Below are 23,846 nucleotides of genomic sequence, written 5' to 3' on the forward strand. Positions count from 1 at the left end.
TTCATCCTGACCTTGCATCATATCCGCTTGGCAGGACATTTGGGACAGACAAAGACATGGAACCGGTTGGTGAACCATTTCTACTGGCCCCATACATCTGAAAAGGTAAAGGAGTTTTACAGCTCCTGTGTCACCTGTCAGGCCAGTGGCAAGGCAGGGGGCAAGACAAAGGCTCCCCTAATACCACTGCCAGTGATTGGGGTTCCTTTTGAAAGGGTGGAGATGGACATTGTTGGGCTCCTGGACCCACCTACTGCATCAGGGAATAGGTATATCTTAGTGGTAGTTGACCATGCTACTAGGTACCCTGAAGCCATACCTCTTATAACCATTGATGCTTCTGCGGTGGCTAGAGCACGGCTTGGTTTGATCACCAGAGTGGGTTTTCCAAAAGAGGTGGTGTCAGATAGGGGCATAAACGTCCTGTCCAGCTATCTCACTGCTATGTGGGATGAGTGTGGTGTCAACTACAAGTTCACCACCCCCTATCACCCACAAGCAAATGGTCTTGTTGAGAGATTCAACAAAACCCTGGAGTACATGATAAATGGGTTGTCAGAGAAACTCAGAAGGAGATGGGATGTTCTCCTCCCATGCTTGCTGTTTGCCTACATGGAGGTGCCACAGAAAGGCATTGGTTTCAGTCCCTTTGAGTTGTTGTTTGGACACCCTGTAAGGGGGGCATTGAGCCTGCTAGGATAGTCTTTAGAGAAGCCTCTTAAAGAAGCCAAGGACAATGTGCTTGACTATGTGCTAGGCCTGAGATCTAGAATGGCGGAGTACATGTACAAGGCAAACAGGAAACTGGAGGCCAGCCAGGAGCTCATAAAGCACTGGTATGATCAAAAGGCTACTAGGCTTGAGTATTCTCCAGGACAATTGGTGTGGGTGTTGGAGCCTGTAGCTCCCAGGGCTCTCCATGACAAGTGGAGTGGGCCCTATCCAATCTTAGAAAAGAAGGATGAGGTTACCTACTTGGTTGACCTTGGCACCCAGAGGAACCCTCATAGGGTCCTGCATGTGAATAGATTGAAACCTCACCATGACAGGGGCAGACATGACCATGTTACTGGTCACTATTGAAGGTGTGGAGGAGGAAACTGACCTGTGCCCGACCTCCTCTCCACTAAGGTGCAAGATGGGTCAGTGGAGGGAGTTGTGCTCTCTCCCAAGTTGACAGACCAGCAGCACAGAGGCTGTAAGCAAGTGCTGGAGCCGTTTGCTGGCCTGTTCTCTTTGACCCCAGGCATCACTGAGTGGTGTGTGCACCACATGGACACTGGTGACAGCCTACCTGTCAAAAATAAACTGTACAGGTTGTCTAACGATGTCAGAGCCAGTATTAAAGCTGAGGTTGCTAAGATGCTGGAATTGGGGGTAATTGAACCGTCTGAGAATCCACGGGCCAGTCCAGTGGTGCTGGTACCTAAACCTAATCCTCAGGGGGGACCCAAGGAGTTAAGGTTCTGTGTGGACTACAGAGGATTGAATGCAGTCGCAAAGACTGACGCTCACCCTATACCTAGAGCTGATGAGCTCATTGATAGGTTAGGGGCTGCTAAGTACCTGAGTACTTTTGATCTGACTTCAGGTTACTGGTAGATTGTCCTCACTGATGGAGCAAAGGAGAGGTCAGCATTCTCCACTCCAAAGGGACATTATCAGTTCAAGGTAATGCCCTTTGGATTAAAGAATGTACCTGCTACCTTCCAAAGGTTGGTGAACAGGGTCTTGTCTGGGTTGGAACAGTTCAGTGCAGCTTACCTGGATGATATAGCTGTATACAGTTCTACCTGGGGGGATCACTTGAGCCACCTAAGGGAAGTGCTTCGGGCCATGCAGCAGGCAGGCTTGACTATTAAGGCAAGCAAGTGCCAAATAGGGCAGAGTTCTGTAGTGTACCTGGACCACCCGGTAGGTGGGGGCAATGTACAGCCTCTCCAAGCGAAAATTCAAACTATTTTGGATTGGACAACTCCTGTTACCCAGACTCAGGTCAGGACATTCCTTGGACTGTCAGGGTACTCTAGTGTGGTTTGTTCAAAAGTATGGGACCATTGTGGGGCCCCTAACAGAACTCACTTCTAAAAGAGTTCCAAGAAGGTGATTTCGACCCCAGAGTGTCAGAAGGCTTTTGACACTCTGAAAGCTGCCATGTGTTCAGCACCAGTGTTACTGGCCCCTGAATACACAAATGAATTTGTGGTTCAGACAGATGCTTCAGAGCAAGGGATTGGGGCAATATTGTCACAGCTAAATGAAGGGGGCCTTGATCAACCAGTTGCCTTTATTAGCAGGAGACTTCTTCCCAGAGAGCAGAGGTGGAGGGCCATTGAGAGAGAGGCTTTTGCTGTGGTTTGGTTCCTGAAAAAGTTGAGACCATATTTGTTTGGGACTCACTTTCGTGTTCAAACTGACCACAGGCCTCTCAGACGGCTCATGCAGATGAGAGGGGAGAACCCCAATCTGTTACGGTGGTGCATTTCCCTACAGGGGATGGACTTTACAGTGGAACACAGACCTGGGGTTGCCCATGCAAATGCAGATGGACTTTCCAGGTTTTTCCACTTAGCTGATGAGGACTACCAGGGTGTAGGTTAGTAACCCATCACCTTTCGTTTGGGGGAGGCTATGTTGGAAAGTCATCCTGTGCCCTGGGCACCCCTCAACGTTTTGCTGACTGACTCTGATTCACCCTGGGCTCTGCCTAACCAGGCCCAGGGTCAGTGCTATGCTTAAAGAGACACAGTAGAATACAGTTAAAACACGTACATACACTAGGGTACCCCTGTGATTGGCATGATCTACCCTATAGGCCCCTAGTATATAATAGTGCAGGGGATTGAAACTACCTAGAAGTCCCCAGTACCCTGGGGCATGGCGGTTTAGAGGTCAGCAGCCTTATTCTGCACTTGCATGTGTACACTTCTGAAGCCTGAGGCCAGTTTAAAAACAGCCCTTGGTGCCAGGACTGCTTTTAAAAAGTAAATTGTGCCCAAACTCGACTTTGGTGTTTGGGGCACTTAAATATGGATAACCTACAATGTTGTGGCATATTAGGGTCCCCCAGGGTTTCCCCTAGGTATCCCAGGGGTGGGGGGTCAGTTATTTATAAGGTACACCCTTATAAAATGAGTTTTTATATGCCTAGGTAAAGTGAAATGTCACATTTCACTCCCCATCATTGTGGTTAAGTGCTGCTCAAATTCAACGTTGATGCTAGGGGCACTGTGGAGGGAGGATCTGCAATATTTCTACAGATTCAGAGCCCCTAAAATCTCCCCTAGTTGCACATGGGATGGTGGTCCTGTAGATATAAGAAAAGTACTTCTAAAATATATTTTTGTAAGTCCTAGTGCTGGAAAAATGGCCCAGGTTAACATGGTAGGAAGTTATTGATTAATACCTCTTTATAGTAGAGGGCTAGAAATGCCATTCAAAGACTTCCAAGAATGGTATTAATAAATCCAACAATATCATATTGTTGAATTTCTCCTAAAGTGTGCATACAAGAAGTTATAAGACTTTCTTGTTTGTAAGTCCAAATTCAGCCTTCCAGTGGTCTGCCCTGATTGGTCAGAGTTAAGTGGATTAGCCAGGCTGCCTTGAAGAGGTATTAAAGAGCCCTTGGGGTTAACCAGCTCTGCTGGCAGGGCAGTGTGCTGTTCCATAGGAATGCTAGGCCAGGGGGAGGAGTCGTAAACTATGTTCTTCAAAGAGGAGAGTAGAGACCATTGTCATTTACAACTCTGAACTTCCCACCTTAGGCAGATGGTAGGATTAAGGAAGGTATGAGCAGATGCAGAGGGGAGAGTCTAAGTAAATTAGCCAGCTCTTACCTCCTTATTGGAAAATCAGCCATTAAGGATTTGGAAGATTTGATGCACTCTGGGACAAAACAATGCCACACTCCACAGGAAGTGGTCATATATTGGATACCCTGCTACTATTGGTCAGAAGTGACCTCCTGCTTGACCCAGAGAACTAGGAATAAGTATCTGAAAGGGGCAGAGCCCTCCAGAGCTGCTGCTTGAAACTTAAGAAAGCAAGACGTTGCCATGCTGAGAATTTTGACGTGCAATTCCTAAGGCCTGCCCTCTGAAGACTGCACCATCTGAAACAACAGCTCTGTGAACTACCTTGCTGGAAAAGAACTAAAGAGTGGACTCCCTGCAAGCTACAGGTTAACAGAGCTCACCTGGACATCCCCAAAGAATTTCCAGCCTGGAGTACCAGTGGATTTGTAAGGGTTTTGTTCAAGTGGATTGCGGAATTGAAGTTTCACACTTTCAAGGACCCTCTTGGAGATTCCAGAACCTTGGATTGTGTGTTGGATACTTTGGGACCCGCAAGCAGAACTTTAGGAAGGAGTTCTAACTGGACCCAGCCTGCTGGAGAAGGCTGCACAACACAGTGGTGAGATATTCTCCAGAACAATTTCTAAAGGTGTGTCCCTGTCAGAGAAAACGAAATGACTGAAAGGGGCACTCTTGGCTTCTAAGCACTAGAAAGTGACTAATCTTTAAAAAGTCATATCCCTGGTTCCCTACAGTGGATTTTGTTCGTTTTGGTGTCATTTAAAAGATAAAAATATTACCTATTTTTATAAATTGGTGTTGGATTTTTATTTTGTGTTGTGTCTTAATTATGTACTGAATTGGTGTTTTTAAATACCTGTCTTTGAAGGGAGAACAACCTTTACAACGCAACTTTTACAACGGACTACCATTACAACGAAACTGTTACAACGCGAGTGCATTGACAACGCAGGACATTACAACGCAAGTCTTTACATCGACTTGCACTAGATGGCGTGCTAACATTAAAAATAGTGTAGTTTACTATCCCAACACCTTCCCTACTGTTACGTGGACTGGAGTTGGAATAGTAAATTACACTTTTTTAATGTTAGCACGCCATCTAGTGCAAGTCGATGTAAAGACTTGCGTTGTAATGTCCTGCATTGTCAATGCACTCGCGTTGTAAAACTTTCGTTGTAACAGCATGCGTTGTAACAGCATGCGTTGTAACGTCATACTTCCTCTTTGAAGTTAAGCCTGCATGCTCGCAGCCACGTTACCACGGATTGAGCATAGAAATAATTTTCTAAGACCTATTCTGAGCCCTATACTGTGTTAGTGGCCTTATTGCCAGGGGCAGACCTACATTTGCCCATACCAGTAATCCACTTTCCAACACAGTGGTTTTTGGTTTACGAAAAAAGAAGTACTTTAATCACACCAAATCGTAAACCGGTACATAGAGAAAAGGTAAGACTACCAGGATTCACACTAAAGGTATATGGGGCTGACTGTACAGAACGTTTTAGAATTAAGTGCAGGCTCACTACTATGATGAAGTGAAGCAGTTTTCCAGTATTCTGTGACCTGTAGGTCAGTCCGCAACCTTTGACTTTTCAGGTCTTGCATGCGGGTTGCTACTATCTTAAGAAAAACACCAAATTCTGTTTAACTAACTTACTGAATATTCAATGTCTCACAGACATTGGTATTTACATGGATATGGTGTGCACTAGGAATTTCCAAGTGGGTGTGTCCACATGGGGCAGACATTCGCTGCTCGAGGTCACCAAAGACTGCATTGGCTTGAAGTGACTCCAGACATGTAGCTCCAGAACTTGCCACGGGGAGTTCCCTTCCTCTGGTCCCTTGACATGAAAGCCTGGTCCTTGAGTGTGGCGAAGACAAAGTCATCAGAAGCCCCCTCCCCTCCTATGTGGCAGTCACTGGAGTAGGTGCATTGCTCGATAGTTGGGTGTACAGACTTGGTCTCTAGTCACGCAGAGATGTTGGGAGACCCTCAGATTCATGCAGAATGGCTCCAGATAATCTGTCACTTTTGGGTAACTACTGTCTCTGAACTCAGCAGATGGGCATTTCCTCCTTGGGCAGATAACTCCAGAGGACAGTTCACTCTCTTGCCTCTTCTCAGCAGGCAGGCACACCCCTGGTCTCAGGCAGTCACACACCTTCTCCAGCAAGATGGACAGGCTCCAGACAATGTCCCTTCTCCTCTGGAAATGGCTTTTGGTGACACTAGCCCTAGATCACAGAAGATATTTTAGCACTCTGTGGAGTACCCCCATCATCAGTGGAGCATCTTGGGGGGACGCTGTCACCGGAAGTGACGAGAAGTGGGGGGACGCTGTCACCGGAAGTGACGTCACAACAGGAATCTCATGGGTATTCATATGCCTTTAGATGAAAGGTGGTCTGCACCCTACCTCGCGGAGGCTGCGTTTAATCCCCCCGCAGTGGGAGTGTCTCTCAGATGTCAGGCCCAATACTTCTTCGTGTAGCTGCTCGTTCGAGCTCTGCAGTATGTCAGGAGATCTTGCCGTTTGTGGAACGGCTTCTTTGGTGACAGAGTTTGCTTTCACGACTGGCGAAAACAAATCGTCCGGCATTACATTGTTGGGCATGTTTGTGCTGTTCTTGGCAACGGGCCCCGCAATGATGCCAAAGAGTTAAGTCCAGCTTTTGGGCAGGGGGGACGGCATCCACCCGTTAAAACCTGGTAAAATAAGTGGGGGGACGCCGTCCACCCGCGTGGTACCCCGACTCGAGCCCTGTTCTTACTTGGAACAAGTAAAAAGACTTATCCAAACACTATAGTTTCAAAAGCGGTATACTGCAGGGACGTAACGGAGACCCCTGCAGCCCCTGCCCACCGTTCTCCTCAAAGGGGGCCTCCTTGGGTTGACCAGCTGGAAACTAATAAATAAAACGCTCAGAAGCAGCACATCAGTTAGGGAATGGGTAAAGGACCCCTCACCTTACCTTGCAGGGGGCCCCTTGAGGTTTTGTAACGCCACTATCATGCTGCCACCACCAACTGTATATGTGGAAGAACGATTAATGGATTGTATCAACTAGAGTTTGCTTTCGTACCCTACATGACCGCAGAGTCAGGCTCATGGTCAATTTCAGGCAGAGGCCTCAGTGTGCATGCAGGGTTTTGTGCGTGCTGGGCTAAAAGAAAGTCAGGCTACCAGATTCACTTACAGTCGGGTAACTTAATGCAGAGGTGCACATCAATTTACCATACATGCGGCATTCCCATCCCTGCAATCTGTGCCTTTTGTCAATCAAATCAAACAATCCTTCAAGAGTCTTCCTTATTTACCCCTAGCCCTGCTGTTCAGTAACTTCAATCAATTATTCACCCCTGTACCCAAAGGTTGGAAGGATTCTTCATAGAAGCCTAAAACTCCTCAGACATTTTTCAAGAAATTTCACAAATGTTCTCTATTCAATGGCCCTATCCTACAGGCATTCAAGCTTATTTCTGTTAGTGTCATGTAGTTACAGGGTAGCTCTGACAGAGGCAGGTTTCCATAAAAACTGACTTCCTTCCTCTTCAGGCAAACCATGGACACTGCAGTTCAATTCAAAGAGAGCACACCCGTCTGAATTATCACATAAACATAATGCCCAACCAATACTTCTTTTGCGATATCAGATTGGGTCCGTGAGACAAACCTGCATAGTGTATAATGCGGACTCTATCTTGGTTGTGCATGTAGTAATTAACTTAATACAAATCGTGCTACGTGTTGTTAGTTTCTCAAATATGATTATTAAGCTAACCACAAGAACGCAGGAGGTGCTTTTGTACCTAATTGGTGTGCTTCTCAAAAGCTTTCACTTACAAGGGCTAGAAGATAGGGTAGTGCAGTATTTACAGCCGGAGCAATGATAAATTGAATGAGTCATATCTACAGAGATGTAATTACTCTACTCTTCGATGTGAGAAACTAATGCAGTTCTGGCGTTATGTGGAGGCGAAGCCATAGAATCTCTCGGGGAAGCAGGGAAGGAGAAGAATGATCATAAAGAGAGGAAGAGCAGGAGGAGGGGGGACAGATAAAGATTGGGAATGATGAGCATGAAAGTGACACAACAAAAGATTTCAGCAAAGCGACAAAAAGCGAGAGAAGATGCTGCTGCTTTCCAAAGAAACCAGTGTGCCGCCACTAAAGGCCTCATTACATGGCCCCTGGCAGCTACAAGCCGAATTTGGATCACAAGAGCCATGATACCTCTTCAGAATTTCATACATGACTGCTCCTGCTAAAAGCATACGGAGTGTCAGGGTGAAGTCCCGCTGAAAGGAGGAATGACCAGAGGAATCGGGACAAGAATTACTGATTCCCCCTGTAATTTCTCATTTTGGAGCAAACTCTCTAGGGCACAGCCTATGTTAGCAGTGAGTCTTTAATTTGCTGAGCCACTGCTCTGGCTTGTCTCAGTCATATGTTTTGCTATGAAAGTAGTCGCCATTCTTTGGCGTGGAGTTTTCTTCTTATCTGTCTTATTTGTTTTCTGTATGTTTGTTCTGAGACTTAGAGGTTTATTCCATGGTCTTTAAATAGTAGCTTATATCTTAGGCATTTGCAAAGTTCCAGCTTGCTTAGTGCTTTCATTTCCTCCATGGTTGGCATTAAGATGTAAGGCTTCAGCTAGTGCCCAACCAGAATGAGACTCAAACCCAGGGAACTGTGATGTCTTTCTAAGCGTAGTAAACAAAAAAGTGATGGGTGAAATTCATTAATTGTTCTCAGCCACTGGTAATAACTCTGGACCGCATCCCAGTCCAATTTTCTTCTTGCCCACCACACCACCTCCGTGTAGACCCAACTATATGAGAATCAGCCTTGGTCCTGCTGCAATAGAAACAGTTCAGCAAGAACTGCCAAGCCAGGTCCTCTTTTAACAGGACACAAGTAACCAAAGGCCACTTTCATCCTAGTTGGGGCTCTTCAGTAGGGTGCAGCTTGGATCCAGTGGCACAGTAAGCGTGAGAGCAACATCTGGCTTACCCATTACATTTAGGACATTACACTGAAGTAAACATAAAAGTGATGGGTGAAATGATTGAATTGATCTCAGCCAATGGTAATTACTCTGGGCCGCATCCCAGTCCATGTTTTTTTGCTAACCGTGCCACTTCAAATTAGACCCAGCCATATTCAAATTAGCCTTGGTCTTACTCCAATAAAACCAGTCCAGCCCAAACTGCCAAGCCAGGACATTTCTAAACTGGAACATAAGCAACTCAAGACCAGTTTTGTCCAAGATGGGGCTCTTCAGTCGGGTGTCGCTTTATTCCAGTGGCACAATGAGCACGAGACCCCATCTGGGCATACCTGTCACACTTAGGGCATTGCATTGAAGTAAACAAAAAAGTGATGGGCGGAATGCTTGAATCTATCTGAGCCACTAGTAACTTTGCTGGGCCGTCTCCCAGCTAAATTATTTTTCCCCACCATGCCACCTCAGTTCAGGGCACAAGTCGGTCAGGGAGGACATGGCCTGGCAGTTCGGGCTGGACTGTTTCTATTAAAGCAGTGTCAAGACTGATTTCCACATGACTGATCCAGACTGAGGTGACGTGGTGGGCAAAATTACAATGAACTCTGATGCTACCCCGAGTAATTACCAGTGCCTGAGATTATTTCAAGCATTTCAGCAACACTTGTTTGCATGCTTCAGGCTTCTTAAGTAAGGCATGTATGCTAGGTACAGCTGGAATGGAAAATAAACAGACCTTCCACACCCTCTGCATGTTGCTGTTATGAATGGAAAGCATTCCAAACGGACGTGTTCCTTTGTCAGCAATTTGTATGACGCCAGTCGGCACATTTCACTGGGGCTATACCAGATCCCAGTGCCACCTTGGAGCTGGGTCTGGGGGGCTCAGTGATCTAAAGCATTCACTCCAGAAATCTGTGGTGGTCTCATTGTCACAGGTTCAAAAGCTGGTAGTTACATGCAGCTTTTCATTGTTTTGAGGTTGTTAAGTGTGTACCATGTAGTTGGGTAACTATAAACACACAGGGCGAGAGTCACAAAGGGCTTCTGCACTCAGGGTGGAGGCCCCACAGTCATGGGGATAGTCCACAAAGTCAGGGCAGAATCTCCACAATGAGGATTCCCATTGCGGAGATTCTGCAGCAAGTGTGGGGACTCCCCCATGACTGCGGGGCCTCCACCAGGGAGGGCGAAGGACCTTTGTGAATCAAACCCTTACTGTTCAGCTCCAACATGCCCGAAGAGCTGAATATGTATACACTTCTTATGCTTGGTTATCCTGGATCTACCTCAATAATAGCTATCGGATCAGGATACCGTTGGATCCTCCACTATCCCAGCACTAGGAGCTTCTCATGGTGGAAGCTCATGGGTTGAGTTTTCAAGATCCTTATTCATGGATAATATTTGATTTGAAGCCTCAAATGATTGGAGAAGAAGACAATGCATGCTCTGCTATGTTCAATCTGGATATTGAGTTGTTGCTATGAAGCCTTCCAGTGTGTGCATGTCGAGAGATAATCCATTGCTTCGCTGGGCAGCCACGATTAGATTGAGTCGATCTCCCTTTCTTTTAGTCAGTCAGTGAGTGACATTGTCTTGCCTTGAGTGGCTGCCTCCGGGTAAGTGGATCTGCCATTGCGTGTGTCTTCCAGCGTGTGATTCCATCATGGCCTGCGCCCCCATACCTGAGTGAAGGCGCCCTGTGCCTCGAAGGCTTGCACTGCCCATGGAACATGCAGGGACAGCTCTTCTGGTCCACAGTAACACGTCTTTCTCTCTTAACTTCTTGACAGTGCGCAAGCAAGAGATCATCAAGGTGACAGAGCAGCTCATTGAAGCAATCAGCAACGGCGACTTTGAGTCTTACACGTGAGTAGAGTTTGGAGGAAAATTGAAACTGAGCGAGGCCAAAACTCATCGAAGGCATCCCTCTCCTCCTCTCAAAATTGTTGTAGAACAGTCTTACCTGATAGCGCTAATTGTTTCACACGTTTCTCATAGTCTTCAGACTGCTTGCTTCCTTTTTTTCTTCTCTGTCGGCCCATGTACTTCTCTTGTCTCCATTTCCACGTCTTCTGCCTCCTTCTCTTCTCTGCATCTCTCGAGCTATTATCATGCTCTGATCTCTGCTTTCACTCTCTTGCTTCCTGTATTGCATTTCCGCCTGTTTGTTTCTCTACAGTTTGTATGTTCTCGTCATTGAGGTGTTGTAGAAATGCACTGCTCTGGCTTCATCGACAGGTCTGTAAATGTTCACGAAAACCAGAATGCGTCCAATACACCTCTCCGCGTGTAATCACAGTTTCGCTATCACTCCACAACCAGGCAGCAATCACCTCTCAGCAGTTCCTCGGATACTTTTACACTTCACCTTTCTGACAGCACTTTAATAGATCATGTCTCTGCAAGTTCTATCACAGCTCATCTCTCAGACCGCACTTTTACAGTTCACCTTTATAACTGCACTTATACAGTTCACCTTTCTGACAGTACTAGCTTTCTTCTCATACCCTCCCGACCCCCATTATCCCCACCGTTCTGTATTCCTTTCACATTGTTTTCCATCTTCTCCTATAGCTAATCCTCACGTCGACCCTCAATGCTTTACTTTGCTCTCCTGACCTCGGGCCTTATTTATGAGATGTGTTGCATCGCTGTACAGAGCAGCGATGCAAAGCTTTTCAGTGCGCCCTCCTTGCGACACCATGGATGCGCTGTATTTACAGTATGGTGCATCAAGGAGTTACATATACGTCAGTATTACTGACATAGCTGTAGGTGCAAAAGTGGATGCAACTCCAGTGTGCTTTCAGCCTGTGTCACCCTTACGCCTGCCATGTTTTAATGCATTGGCGTCCTAGACGTGGCGCAGTGAAATCTTAGAGATTTCACTGCGCCACCCCTACAACCCTTTCTTGCAGGGGAACGGCAACCCTGCGTACATTAAACCTGATGTAGCGCAGGGGTTTACGAATTGACACATCTGCCTTGATGCGTCACTTCGTAAATATAGCGCAACGTTAGGCATTATTTACAGCACCGCAGCGTCACAAAAAATGACACAACGCAGCGTAAATGTGTCACAAGGGCTCATAAATAAGGCCCCTCATCTTTATCTTCTTCCCCCACAACAATCTCCATTGCCACTTCTGTGTCCGCCCCGCCTTCTTTACCTCGCTCATGTCTCCTCCTGTTTCTCTTTCTCTCCCGCAGTAAGATGTGTGATCCTGGAGTGACAGCGTTTGAACCAGAGGCCCTGGGGAACCTGGTAGAAGGGCTGGATTTCCATCGATTCTACTTTGAAAATTGTAAGTGACTCATTTCTTTCTCCAGTGAACGCTTGTCTCATATTTGTTACCTACATTGTTACTGCACATTTTTGTAACTACCGACCATGAGCCATGCTGTGTGCTCCCACAGCGCCATCTGGTGTCACTACAAACTAAAGGGAAAAGAAAAGAGTGGAGGTGATATTATAGCCACAAAGCAGAACATCCTCGTTAATATTAAATATGTATAGCAACTAAGTGAACATTGCACAGTTAACATCGATGACATGAAAGCTGGGATAATTCTCCAACCCGTTAACCGGAATTCTGGTTCACTGCTCTGTAATATAGTAATAAGCTCCATAGAGCCAGTTTGCGTTTAGTGTTTTTATTTTTTATCATATCGTGAGAACATGTCATTAGAGTAGTTTAACGAACTGGGAAACAGATTTTGCGAGCAATGATTATGCCTTGTAATAAGGTTTCACACCGTTCAATTTAGTAGGAATATGCCATTCTAGTTTATTGTGAATTCTGAAAAACATGTGTATAAGATTCTTTGCAAAAATCATTCTGCAAATGTTTGCCCTTTTACAAGAATTTTCGCTGACAGGCATAGTTTTGTGAAAATTATTTGCAATCTTTGTGAAGGCAAACTTTGTGAACTCGGCAAAACTTTGCAGGCAAAATGTAAATGTCACATTTCAGCTCCATCGGTGTCTGCTACACTGGTATCTGGAAAGAGCAGTGAATAGTAAACCTTATATGTCTTATTGAATGCACATATTATCAACACGACAAATGCACAGCGTAGGATGGTGTGCCTTAGTGATCATGAGTGACACTAAACCAGACCAAAGGTTCAGTATTCCTCATGAGGCTGGTCACCTGTTGGACCCCATCTTTTCCAACCTGGATGATCTTTCCACAACAGCTCCGATTCCGCTTATTTGGTCGGACCACTTGGCTGCAGTGGCGGTTGGTGACATTTGAAAGTGGTGCGCGTAACATTATTGTCGTACTGCACTGCGGCGAGCGAGCGTAGCGAGCGAGCTTGAACAACCTACGGGAGGTTTGGGGGGGTTTACCCCCCAAGAAAATTTTGAAAAAAGAGTGGACAAACGGTGCATTTTTAAACAAATTTGAGGAAGCAGGAAGGTTAATAAAGCAATTAGTGCTGGGCCTAAACTGCCCTCACAGGCTTATCTACAAGTTCCTCTTCTCAGCACATCTTAGACACTGATAGGTTGGCCACCTAACCTTACTTGCAGATCACACCTAAGCCTTGTTTGATGGTAAAGCCAAAGAGTGGATCTCCTATCTCACCGATTGATCTTTCTTGACCTTCTGCCGCTCCTCCACTTGCCACCTGCCCTCCTATCTATTAGTGAGCCCCATGGTCCTGTCCTGGAACTATCTTTTTTTACCCTTTACATGATGGTGATCCCAATGATGTTCTTACTTCTTCCTCCTCTGCCTGGAAATTAAGGACCCTATTTAATCCTAGTTTGTGACGACAGTTCTTCAGAGCATTCACAGCTACCATGAGTTGATCACAGCTACTTAACCGAAGAAATAACCCCAGGCGCATTACCCGTCCACACTGCTAATGTTCTGATTAACACACTGCTTGCTAATAGTAAACTAAATTACTGCAATAATCTAATACTGCGACACAATATACTGTATCTTAGCACAAGAACATTTTGAATTTTGCTACATACACACTGGTCAAATTGCACCGCTAATCACAAAGCACTGCACAATAAAAAGAGGGAGGCTGACTCTAATACACAAAGTGCACAGGACATGTTTTTATCCAACCTCCCCCATCCAGGGCTAACGGCGCCTCTTGGAAACCCCAGGCCCAAATAGCTGCACCCTGCATGAACATACAAATATCCTCCCATAAGCAATATGGTGCAAACAGTACGGAATTTGTGTATATATGTACCAACAGCTAACTGGTGTCTCGCTGCACATGTGTTCTATGGTGAAGCGCAGCTGTGCTTACTGTTATAATTGAAACCTACATATGCAAACACCAGTTCAACACGTGCAGCACGGCACGAGTCGAATGTAATTAACTGCTCAATTCCATGAGCATTTTTTACAAAAAGTGATAAGCGGAAGCATGGGGATTAATAGATGGCCGGCAAATGAAAAGGAAGTGCTTATTGATTTCAAATCAAATATCATTTCGAGAATGTAAATGGGCATATTTCTCTATAAGGGGGCTGGAAAGGGAAGCAGCTGGAGATACTGAAAAGGGTGCGTTCACAGTGCATTCACATTCAAAGTGATACAAAGAGCAAACACAAGTAAATATATGTAAAAATCGGCATTTCCTATTAATCAGAGCAGATTCCTTATTGCACACAGGAAGGATGGAAAATTCCTTTCAAGAGTTTCAAACTTTAAATAAAGATATATTAATTCTGAGAAATCAAATATACAACTGAAAAAACACAAGCGACGAGAGGCCAGGAGGAACGGTCTGGGCAGTAACCAGTTCAAGTTTCTTGTTTTGGTGCCTCTCCTGCCACCGAACACTGACTGTCCCCGCAGAAGGACAGGTTAAATAAGGCATTACTCATTGCCCATACAATTGAGACGGTTGCCCACTCTAATAACATTGGCACCACCTTCTGCCGCTCTGCACAAAAGAAGCGCAATGGGGCAGCTTTACATTTTCGTCGATGATTCTAGGATTTCCACCCCTTGCCTGACAAGAACTTGGGTTGCGTTTAAGGCGCTGTGAAAGCTCACACAGATGACATTAAACTCAGGCTCAGTTTTCGATCCACCTCTGGTGTGCTGGTGACTTTTTCACAAAACCACAATTAAACGACCTATTAGCACATGACAAAACAATGACCACACACGGCACCGTAGATTAATGGCCACAAACCACGAAACTCAAAGAACAGGCACAATGCATGCACATGCACGCACACACACACACACACACACACACACATTCACATACATGCACAAACATACACGCTCAGCCACACACAAGTCACCACTCCGTTAAAAACAGGTGATTTCTCCACTTTCATAAGAACTCTAGCAATGACGGGATGCAAAACATATGCCTTCTCTGGGGTAATTCTTCAGTGCATTTGTTTTCAGATGACCTTGTAGCACGTCATGCCCCCCAATAGCCTATTGGGGGGCATAACATGCTACAAACAGAACACTGTTTGCGACTGCAAAAAGAGAGAATTCCACTCTCGGAGTGCCGGCGATTAAGACAACACACCAGCAATACTCTTTACAGGACCCTCTGCCGAGCCTACCCAGCCAGAAATGCATTTCTCAAGTCTGCGGAACTCCCGGAGGAGTCCTAAAATGGGCCCAAAAAACGCCCAGCTGCGCAAAATGTGCTTCGGTGATAAACAGCATCAAGAACCAGACCGGATGACGTGAAAAGAACACCCATTACGTCTGATCCACGCAGTGTTAGTCTAAATTATGGCACAGTAGAAAACTCTTTAATTACCTGTAGACCATTTAATCTCACCTATGTTTGGAGCAACAACAACATATATTTAAAATATAGAGATATTTTGCTGCTCACCCGCCGATTTATAAATGTATTCATGCTTACAGTCAGTGGCGTCACTAGGGTTGGTGTCACCCGGTGCGGGTAACTCATGGTGTCACCCCCTCACGACTTACCGCATGGACCGAGTCCGCCCGAGTCCGCCAGTGGACACAGTTGGCAAATAACGGGACCATAGAGAATCCTTAGTAACGTTTGTAAATGTAGGTCCTATATTTACAAAATGTGCCTGTTAACAACAGTGTGATAATGACTCATTAATCAGGTTGTACAGTGGGCTACCTGCTAGTCAACAGTTTATTGGAATTTATAATATCATAGGTATGGTACGTTTTACTGGTGTGGTGTTCCCACTATCCAGCAACACGATATATCAGTGGTCGAAGTGGGGGAAAAAAGTAGGGGAACTGTGGGCGGAGAATCAGAGGGCGGGAATGACCCAAGGATTGGCTCAGTGGGCGGAGCCAGAGGTGTGGCCAGAATGCGCAAACATCCCAATTTTTTGTATTTGTTTGGTTTCACTGCCCAGTTTTATCAACCAATGGATACACATAATTATTTAAGGTTATAATGAGTTATTGACAGTAAAATGTGTTCACAAAGTGGGATATGCTTCTAATCACAGAATGTCCCAAATACGATAAAATGTGGAAGCACAAGCCATTTGTCTCCGAGCCATGGAGTTTCTGTCATCAGCACTTCTCCCTCTTCCAAAACAGCAGTTCAAACATGAATGGCTAAAAATCCTAGTTTGCAAATGTTTTCTAAATAATAATGGCTCTGCCATATTTGCCTCATAATGCAAGATCTGCAGCATGATCTGACCATTTAAACTAATAAATTGTTTGTAGCTCAAGCGTATCAAAAGTTAATAAAAAATGTGACTTGTGTTGCTGTGGAGTAGATGACAGTTAATAGCTCACTGTTCTATGTTAGGATTTTAACTTATAAACTGCAAGTAACAAAAGGATCTCTCTGACAAAAGCAGGAGCCCACTGGACTATTTACATTATGTGCACTTTGTGATCTGCATGGTACATGTTCTTTGCAGCAGGTACATTAACCCTCTGAACTACCTTTCCATGAGTCAAATCTTCCATTAGACAAAATTCCGATCTCGCTCTAGGAAGAACATTAATCAGAGTCATTATGACATTTATATTGTTACCGAAAATTACTGGAGGCCAGGAAGGAGGCAGCAAGCACTTTTAAAACCATAATAGACTTGCAAAAATGATGCCTCCACCTAAAGTGAACACCTGGTGCGGTCACACCGGTTGCACCGCCCTATAGCTGGCCCTTCTCAAGGGTCCTGTGATCTCAGTGACAGGGTCACTGTTCTAGGGTGTACTGCTTCATAGGCCTGCACGCAAGACTGGAGGTGAACTTCAGTATGAATAGTGGTGGACAAGCCTTGAAGGTTAACCTACACTTGTCATGCTAGGGTCCACCTGCTGGTGCTACGACACCGGGGCTTCTAATGTCTTGCGAAGCCTTCTAAGGTCTAGCATGGGATTGTGCTCTCTCAGGAGAGTGGTCTGGTCGACTGGTTATTAAGGCTGAACCTGGGTCCCCAGTTCCAAATTCAGCAGCTCTGGCCATAGTGCCACATCCTCTCCCCCACTGAACACCATACTGCCCCACTGAGAAAAACTCACACTGCCTTCAACTACAACCCAATTGTTGTCAGCTATAAACACCTGGATGCGGCTCAATTTAAATTACACACTGGGCAAGAGCAATATGTGGCCTACAAAAAAAGTGACAACATCCTGGAAAAAGCAAACACTCATAGGGAATGCAAAATGTTGCAAACCATGTGAAATGTAAGCAGGAACAACATGGTTACCTTAACTCTTTTACACTCACTGTTCAGAAATCAGTGAGTGCTTTTGCCTGAAAAGTTAAAGACAAGTTCAACACACGCACACACACGCACTTTATGTAGTCTCAAAGGCAGCTTCAACACACACACTTTATGCGGTCTCCAGTTTACCTTTGTTTACTCTTAGGCTTTCCTGTTTTCAGTTTCTATTTTTGGTAAATTCTGGTGGTGTTTTGTCAGTGTTTTCCAGTGATTTCAATACCTCGAAAAAACAGTGCTTTTCAGTGGTTACTAATTTTCGCGTCATAAAAAACAACTGAAACGGTGTTTTACCGGTGTTTATGGGACGCTTTGCTTTTATTATTGTTTGCTTTCTTAATTGGTGCATGGAATATAGACAGTTTATGTACAGTGTATATGAGGTTAAAATACATTTTTACAAGTCGAATTTATTGTAGTACACCATACAATATTTCTTCAGTGAATCTTTGGTCATTCGCACTCTCTCTTTCCTACTCATGTACACTTTTATTTGGGAAAAGGCCCTCTCGACATTGGCACTTGAGACTGGCAATGCCAAAACAGACAGTACACAATTTGCCAACTCTGGCCACTGACGTAGCTTTCCATGCCAATACTGGTGCACCTCAAGGTTGACAGTGTCTGGGCCAGGTTCTGAAACATATGAGTTGAACTGGGTGCATATGCCCTCAGAGGTGTTAAAGCGGTTAAAAATGAAGCTGTACTTCGCAAAGTCTGGCGAAAATTCCCCTTTACGGAAGGGATCTAACACTTGCGCAGAGTACCAAAGTGAGGCTTCATTGGCTTCAAACGCCATGGTTGGTGAAGGGACATTTCTATGCATCATAGCTAGCCATTTCTCATGCATTCAGGGAGTTGCGACTGGGGGAGACTTGTCTCCATATTTACAATACAAACACTGGAGATTAGTATCTCCACACTAACTTCAGTCTCTTGCATTGTCAATCCCAACACCGGGCACTGCCGCCTTAAAACATTATTTCACAATGTGGTCTCCAAGCAACACGCTCTAATGCTGATGCAACATTGGGGGTATAAGACCACAAACCCATTACAAATTATTTCACAAAAGGAGATGCTGAACTCCCAGGGACTTTTGCAAAATCCATTTATTCGATCAACAGTCTTGAAGCTAAAACCCTACGATGTGTGTCGACCGCTGTCATCTTCAAGTAAGTGGGGTCTATAGTAAGATCAACTTTCATGCTAATAACTTTTAACAGGCATTATTGGAAATGTGTCTTTATAGTTCCAGCGCAGTGCTGAGCTATTTTAAACCTTTTCAGTTGTTTCCTTTATAGTAAAATCCTATGACCATTGCACTTTTCTTTGCTGTTCCAATCTGAAAAGATGAGCTGCTGGCCCCTTGACCCTTTCTCCCAAAGCAATAATAGACCACATCAATGTCTTTGGTGCAAGGGACTGGTGCTCTCCATATTGCTCGTCAGATAAGGGTGAAGTTGCACTAGGTATATTTAGGGAATTACGACCGCGGAACACTGACTCATACATGCCAACATTTCAGAAGAGCAAAGAGGGAGATTTTTTAGAAAAAATCGGGAGAATGGGGCCTTGAATAGGGTTACTCTCATGTATGGGCTTTGGAAGTGTGCTGCTGCAGGATCGGACATTTGAAACGCAAATGCACGTTTCTTTCTTCATGGAGCGCAATGGCAGGCAGAGAGAGGGTGATGCAAGTATTGTAAACTGGCCTGGCAGGTTGCTGGCAGTACATACACCCCCGGGCACGCACACAGCCGCCCCCGAGTACTTCACAGGTCTTTAAAAGACCATTCGCTTGTTAATGAGGCTTTGTTAGTTTTTCACCTCATCTAGAGCCCCTGCATCGCCACTGGCTGTTGCTGGAAGAATTAGCAGTTACACAATACCAAGCCCTGTCTGCTGAAACCCAGAGGAATCGGGTTTCTGGATGCTTGAATCGGGAGGCGGGAGACTATCCTTGAAATCGGTAGTCTCCCGCCTGAATCAGGAGGGTTGGCATGTCTGCTGACTTGTCTCCCTATGTACAGTACACATGCTGGAGATTATTATTTCCATGCCAGCGTCAGTCTTTTACGTTGTCAATCCCAACAGTGGGTGCTGCTGCTTTTAAACATTTTTTCACACAGTGGGCTCATACTCAAATCCATGTAAAACACTTATACCAGTGTGCCTTGAAAAGTTCAATACTGCCCCAATTAGCAAGTATGGGTCATGTTTTTTAGCTATATAATTCACTAACGAGAGCTAATTTTAATTTGGTGGCAGGCCTATTTTATGTCCCAGTCCAACTCTGCAAGTAAATAATAACGAGGGAAAGCCTGGAAGGAAAGCAACAGCATATGTGAGCAGATCTGTTAAGAACCTCTGGTTAGAAACCTCTGTAGTGGTTTTAGGGAAAGCTAAGGTGGTGTGGTGGGCTACGTGCCAAGCTCGAAAACCCTACCCCTTGGTTCTTGGCCCACCCCTCCTAGGCTTTCTAAAGCAGTGATGGACACAAAGTCCTGCCCCATTTCCTGACCACGACCCCCCAAGGCCCTGCATCCTCTTGTCACATGGTAGAAATATCTATACTGTCGGAAGGTCTATGAGAACAGTTCTCTGCTTTTCTTATTAGAATGGATGCACTGCTTTCCCATGTACTATTTCTCCCAACGCAATAACGGGCTGCATCAATGTCTTCGGTGCAAGGGACTAGTTCTCTCCATACTGCATGAAAAGATCGTCCCTGGAGGATTAAGTCGTATTAGGCGCATTTAGGGAGTTGCAACCACAGGCCACTTACTTGTCTCCCTGTGTACAGTACACGCTACAGTATCTAACGCTTTGGCTCCATCAAGTGGCCAAGTGGTGCAACAGCAACGAAAATCAGTGACACTCGGTTTAAACCGAGTCCGCTGATTTTCGTCCGGTAGGGTACTGTCGGTTAGATTCGGTGAAAACCGAATTCCGGACAGCCTATTTACTCTCTACCATCGTCTCCCGGTTCTGTTTTTAATCAGATTTCCGCTTTCCTACCCACGGTCTGTGCCTTGAGACACTCAATCGCTGCCCTTTCCTTGGGACGCTCCGGGAATCGATACGTGTACTCCCGACCCCCCCAGCTCCCACACACCCTGGCCTGTACCCGCCAGCAGAGCTCACGACCTGTCCTGGGCAGCCTCCCTCCTGCATTACTGAGGCACTCGAGAAAAGGGTTCGAGTCTCGGGGTCGCGTCCACATACTGTGATTCTGGCAAATCACTTAATCTCCCCATGCCTGAATATGTAATGTAAATACGGTGCTCACGTACAGCGCTCCAATACCTTTGGGTCGAGTTCGCGCTATATAAAAGATGCAAAAAAAAATGCAAAGCAGAAAAATAAAACAGGGTCGGAACTAGGACAGCCTGTCGCGCGTGCTCGTGGACATTACATCAGAATCACGCGCACTGTCATCTTGATCGTTATGTGCATCTTGTGAATTTGAGGCGCGCACAAATTAAACAGTTTGGGTACTTGCAAATGAAAAATACAACTCCCACAATGCACTGCTTTATTAAATCAAAGCCTATGAATGGAAAGAACGAGGTCGGAGTGAATGACTCAGTCTTCCCTCCTTAGGGGTGAGTGGCCGCGGCGCGCCCAGCCACGGTTTTGCCATTTCCATTCACTCAGACACTTGGGACCCTGTATTATTATGAGTTTATTAAGATAAATGCCAACAGCGCAGTGTGAAAGCAGCACCGGACCATCCCATCCCAACCAGTGTGGGAGACCTTTGCCAATGTAGCGCCTCGAAGTGTTTTTCCACTTACCTAATGTCGCCCTGAACGTTCCCAGAAGGTGGTGTACGTGCAGCACGTCACGGCGCTTCTGGTGCTGGGAACCCTCTGAGGGGTCCTTCCACGATCCACAGACGCACCGGGGTTGGGAGGGGGGATCAGAGCCCCCTCACTTCAGCAGGGGTAAGTACAGACCTCTCGGAGCCTTCTCAACCTCTGAGGGGTCGATCCACAAGGACGCCAGGGGGGACCCCAAAGTCTGCAGCGATCAGTTCACGCGAGGCACAGGGCTAACCACGTGCTTCCAAGACCCTTGGAAGAACACCCCCCCCACTAATATTATTCAAGGCTCCGCATGGAGAGGGATGACCCCAGGCTCGGGGTGTGAGCACGGACCCCCTCGGCCTCGGGTGCAGACTGGAGGGAGCTCCGAGAATGAGTGCACACTAAGCACGGACACCCTAGTCGTCCCTCGTGAGTCACGCGCACTTGGGGCCCAATGCGCATGCGGGGGGGTCGGGATTCACAACATCGCCGACTGCACTGCACCCCTCTAGTGACGACGTGACGTCAGGCGCGCAGACGCGGCGGAGGAAGAGACAGTGCGCTCTGCGCACAGGCGACACCTCCTCCTGCTGAATAGAAGGTAACCGTTTAGGTTAGGTTGCGCGCGTCGCGTCCACGGTCCTTGCGTTTCGGTTTCGGAATCTGGACTGTTTGTTTCAATAACATTTTGCACGGACGGTGCAGTGCACCACACACACACCGACCGGACCGGCCCTTTGGTGTCACCCCCCCGTGAGGGTGTCACCCGGTGCGGTCCGCACCCCCCGCACCCCCCTAGTGACGCCACTGCTTACAGTTTTTATATAGCGCAAACTCGACCTGAAGGTATAGGAGCGCTTTACACGAGCAGCAGTTACTTTACACAGGGTCACTTTGTAGGCACGGGGAGACGGATGATTTGCCCAGAATCACGGGCTGTTGAGCCGACACCGAGACCCAGTTGCAAAGTCGGCAGCTCCGGCTCTAACGCCACATCCTCTGTTGAGCCGACACGGAGACCCAGTTGCAAAGTCGGCAGATCCGGCTCTAACGCCACATCCTCTGTTGAGCCGACACCAAGACCCAGTTGCAAAGTCGGCAGCTCCGGCTCTAACGCCACATCCTCGCCAATACTTGAACTGATACAATCGGCTACTGACACATTAATATTATTGACAGTCTAGCGTATATCTGACCAGCATACAACTCGAAATACGGGATCTTTCATTCGGGTCTTTATTTCAAACCTAGTGCCAAGTGTTCTAATGCAGGCTTCTCTGAGCGTCTAGAAGAGAAGAGTTTCCAGGCTCCCAATAACCACAAAGGTGTCAATGCACGCATGTGCTTCTTGCCAGGGGTGAAGCAGGGGCTTTCAGACTGCACACTTCACCCGTGCACTTCTAAATACGCCCTCCCAAAACCGCACCCATATCCACTCAAATACCTTTAAATCCTGCATAAGAGTCCCGCTGCATTTGGAGCGCAGACTGGGTTGGTGCTTAAATCCCAGCTGTGCAGCCGGCACCACAGCATGCTGTTGAAATCTACAAGGCAGTAGGGAGTAAGTCACACCGAACATTCTATTCCATTGATTGTGTGCGATGTGACCTGCTCGCCAGAAAACACAGATACAGGCTCTTGGGGTGGAGGGGGGGGGGAGGGGGGGAAGAACTAAGGACCATGAGGGAAAAATTACAGTCGCAACCAGTAATACTCGCGGGGGGGGGGAGATTAAGATTAAAAATAAGAACACTTACCTGACGGGGTCGGTCCGCACCACCTAACCTCTGCTCCTCAGCCGGGGCCCGCGTTGGTGCAATGGCGCCTCTTCTAAAACAGGAACAGCACTGGAGTGGCAACCCCTCTAAGCCAATACTGGCGCTGCTCCAGCAGCGGCAGGATTGACTTAGCAGGGCTGCTCACCGCCCGCCTGCCCATTAGGAGACCAAGGTTTGAGCCTTTGCTCAACCCTCGCTCTCCCAATGTGCAGACGCCAGCCAGAGCTGACACTAGTGCGCATGACTGGGCTGGTCGCAAAAATTCTCTGACCTTCACCAGTCATGCGCACTTGTGCTCAGTTGCTGCATGCCCCATGTCTGACAATGCATGTCAGTCAACATGACGCGGGACCGCCCACCCCCTTCAGACTCTGAAGGAGGTGGGCAGTCCGACTTCATGCTGACTGACATGATTGTCAGCTCTCCCTCGGCGTACTCTGAACTTAAGTAAACTGAGAGTTTACTTAAGTTCAGAGATGCCGAGGGAGCTGCGGGCGGCTTGTGGGGCAACGCCCAAGCGCCCTATTGGACGCACCGCCCTGCTTGGCTGTTCACTACTGCTCTACTAAACCTAAAGCCAAGTTCAGTAACTGGTGAAAATTAGATGTGCCAGAGTTTAACAGCACACTTCCCAAATCCAAACCTAATCTAGCACAATGCACTGACATTGACCATCTTTTAGTGAATCGGTGGATTAAGGGGGCCTTAGAATTTTCTC

General features: G+C 46.5%; 1 protein-coding gene across 5 annotated transcripts in view; it reads left to right on the forward strand.

Moving 5' to 3' along the window:
* CAMK2A (calcium/calmodulin dependent protein kinase II alpha) overlaps positions 1-23,846 on the forward strand; it is a 614,478-nt gene that overhangs the window by 563,649 nt on the left and 26,983 nt on the right. For all 5 annotated transcript variants that reach the window (XM_085617723.1, XM_085617725.1, XM_085617726.1 and 2 more), the window contains 2 exons: positions 10,631-10,706; positions 12,051-12,145. In XM_085617723.1, coding sequence (XP_085473849.1) covers positions 10,631-10,706; positions 12,051-12,145 — 171 coding nt within the window. The remainder of the gene's footprint in view (positions 1-10,630; positions 10,707-12,050; positions 12,146-23,846) is intronic.

The sequence above is a fragment of the Triturus cristatus genome, chromosome 7 (assembly GCF_964204655.1).
Source record: "Triturus cristatus chromosome 7, aTriCri1.1, whole genome shotgun sequence".
NCBI classification, from domain to species: Eukaryota; Metazoa; Chordata; class Amphibia; order Caudata; family Salamandridae; genus Triturus; species Triturus cristatus.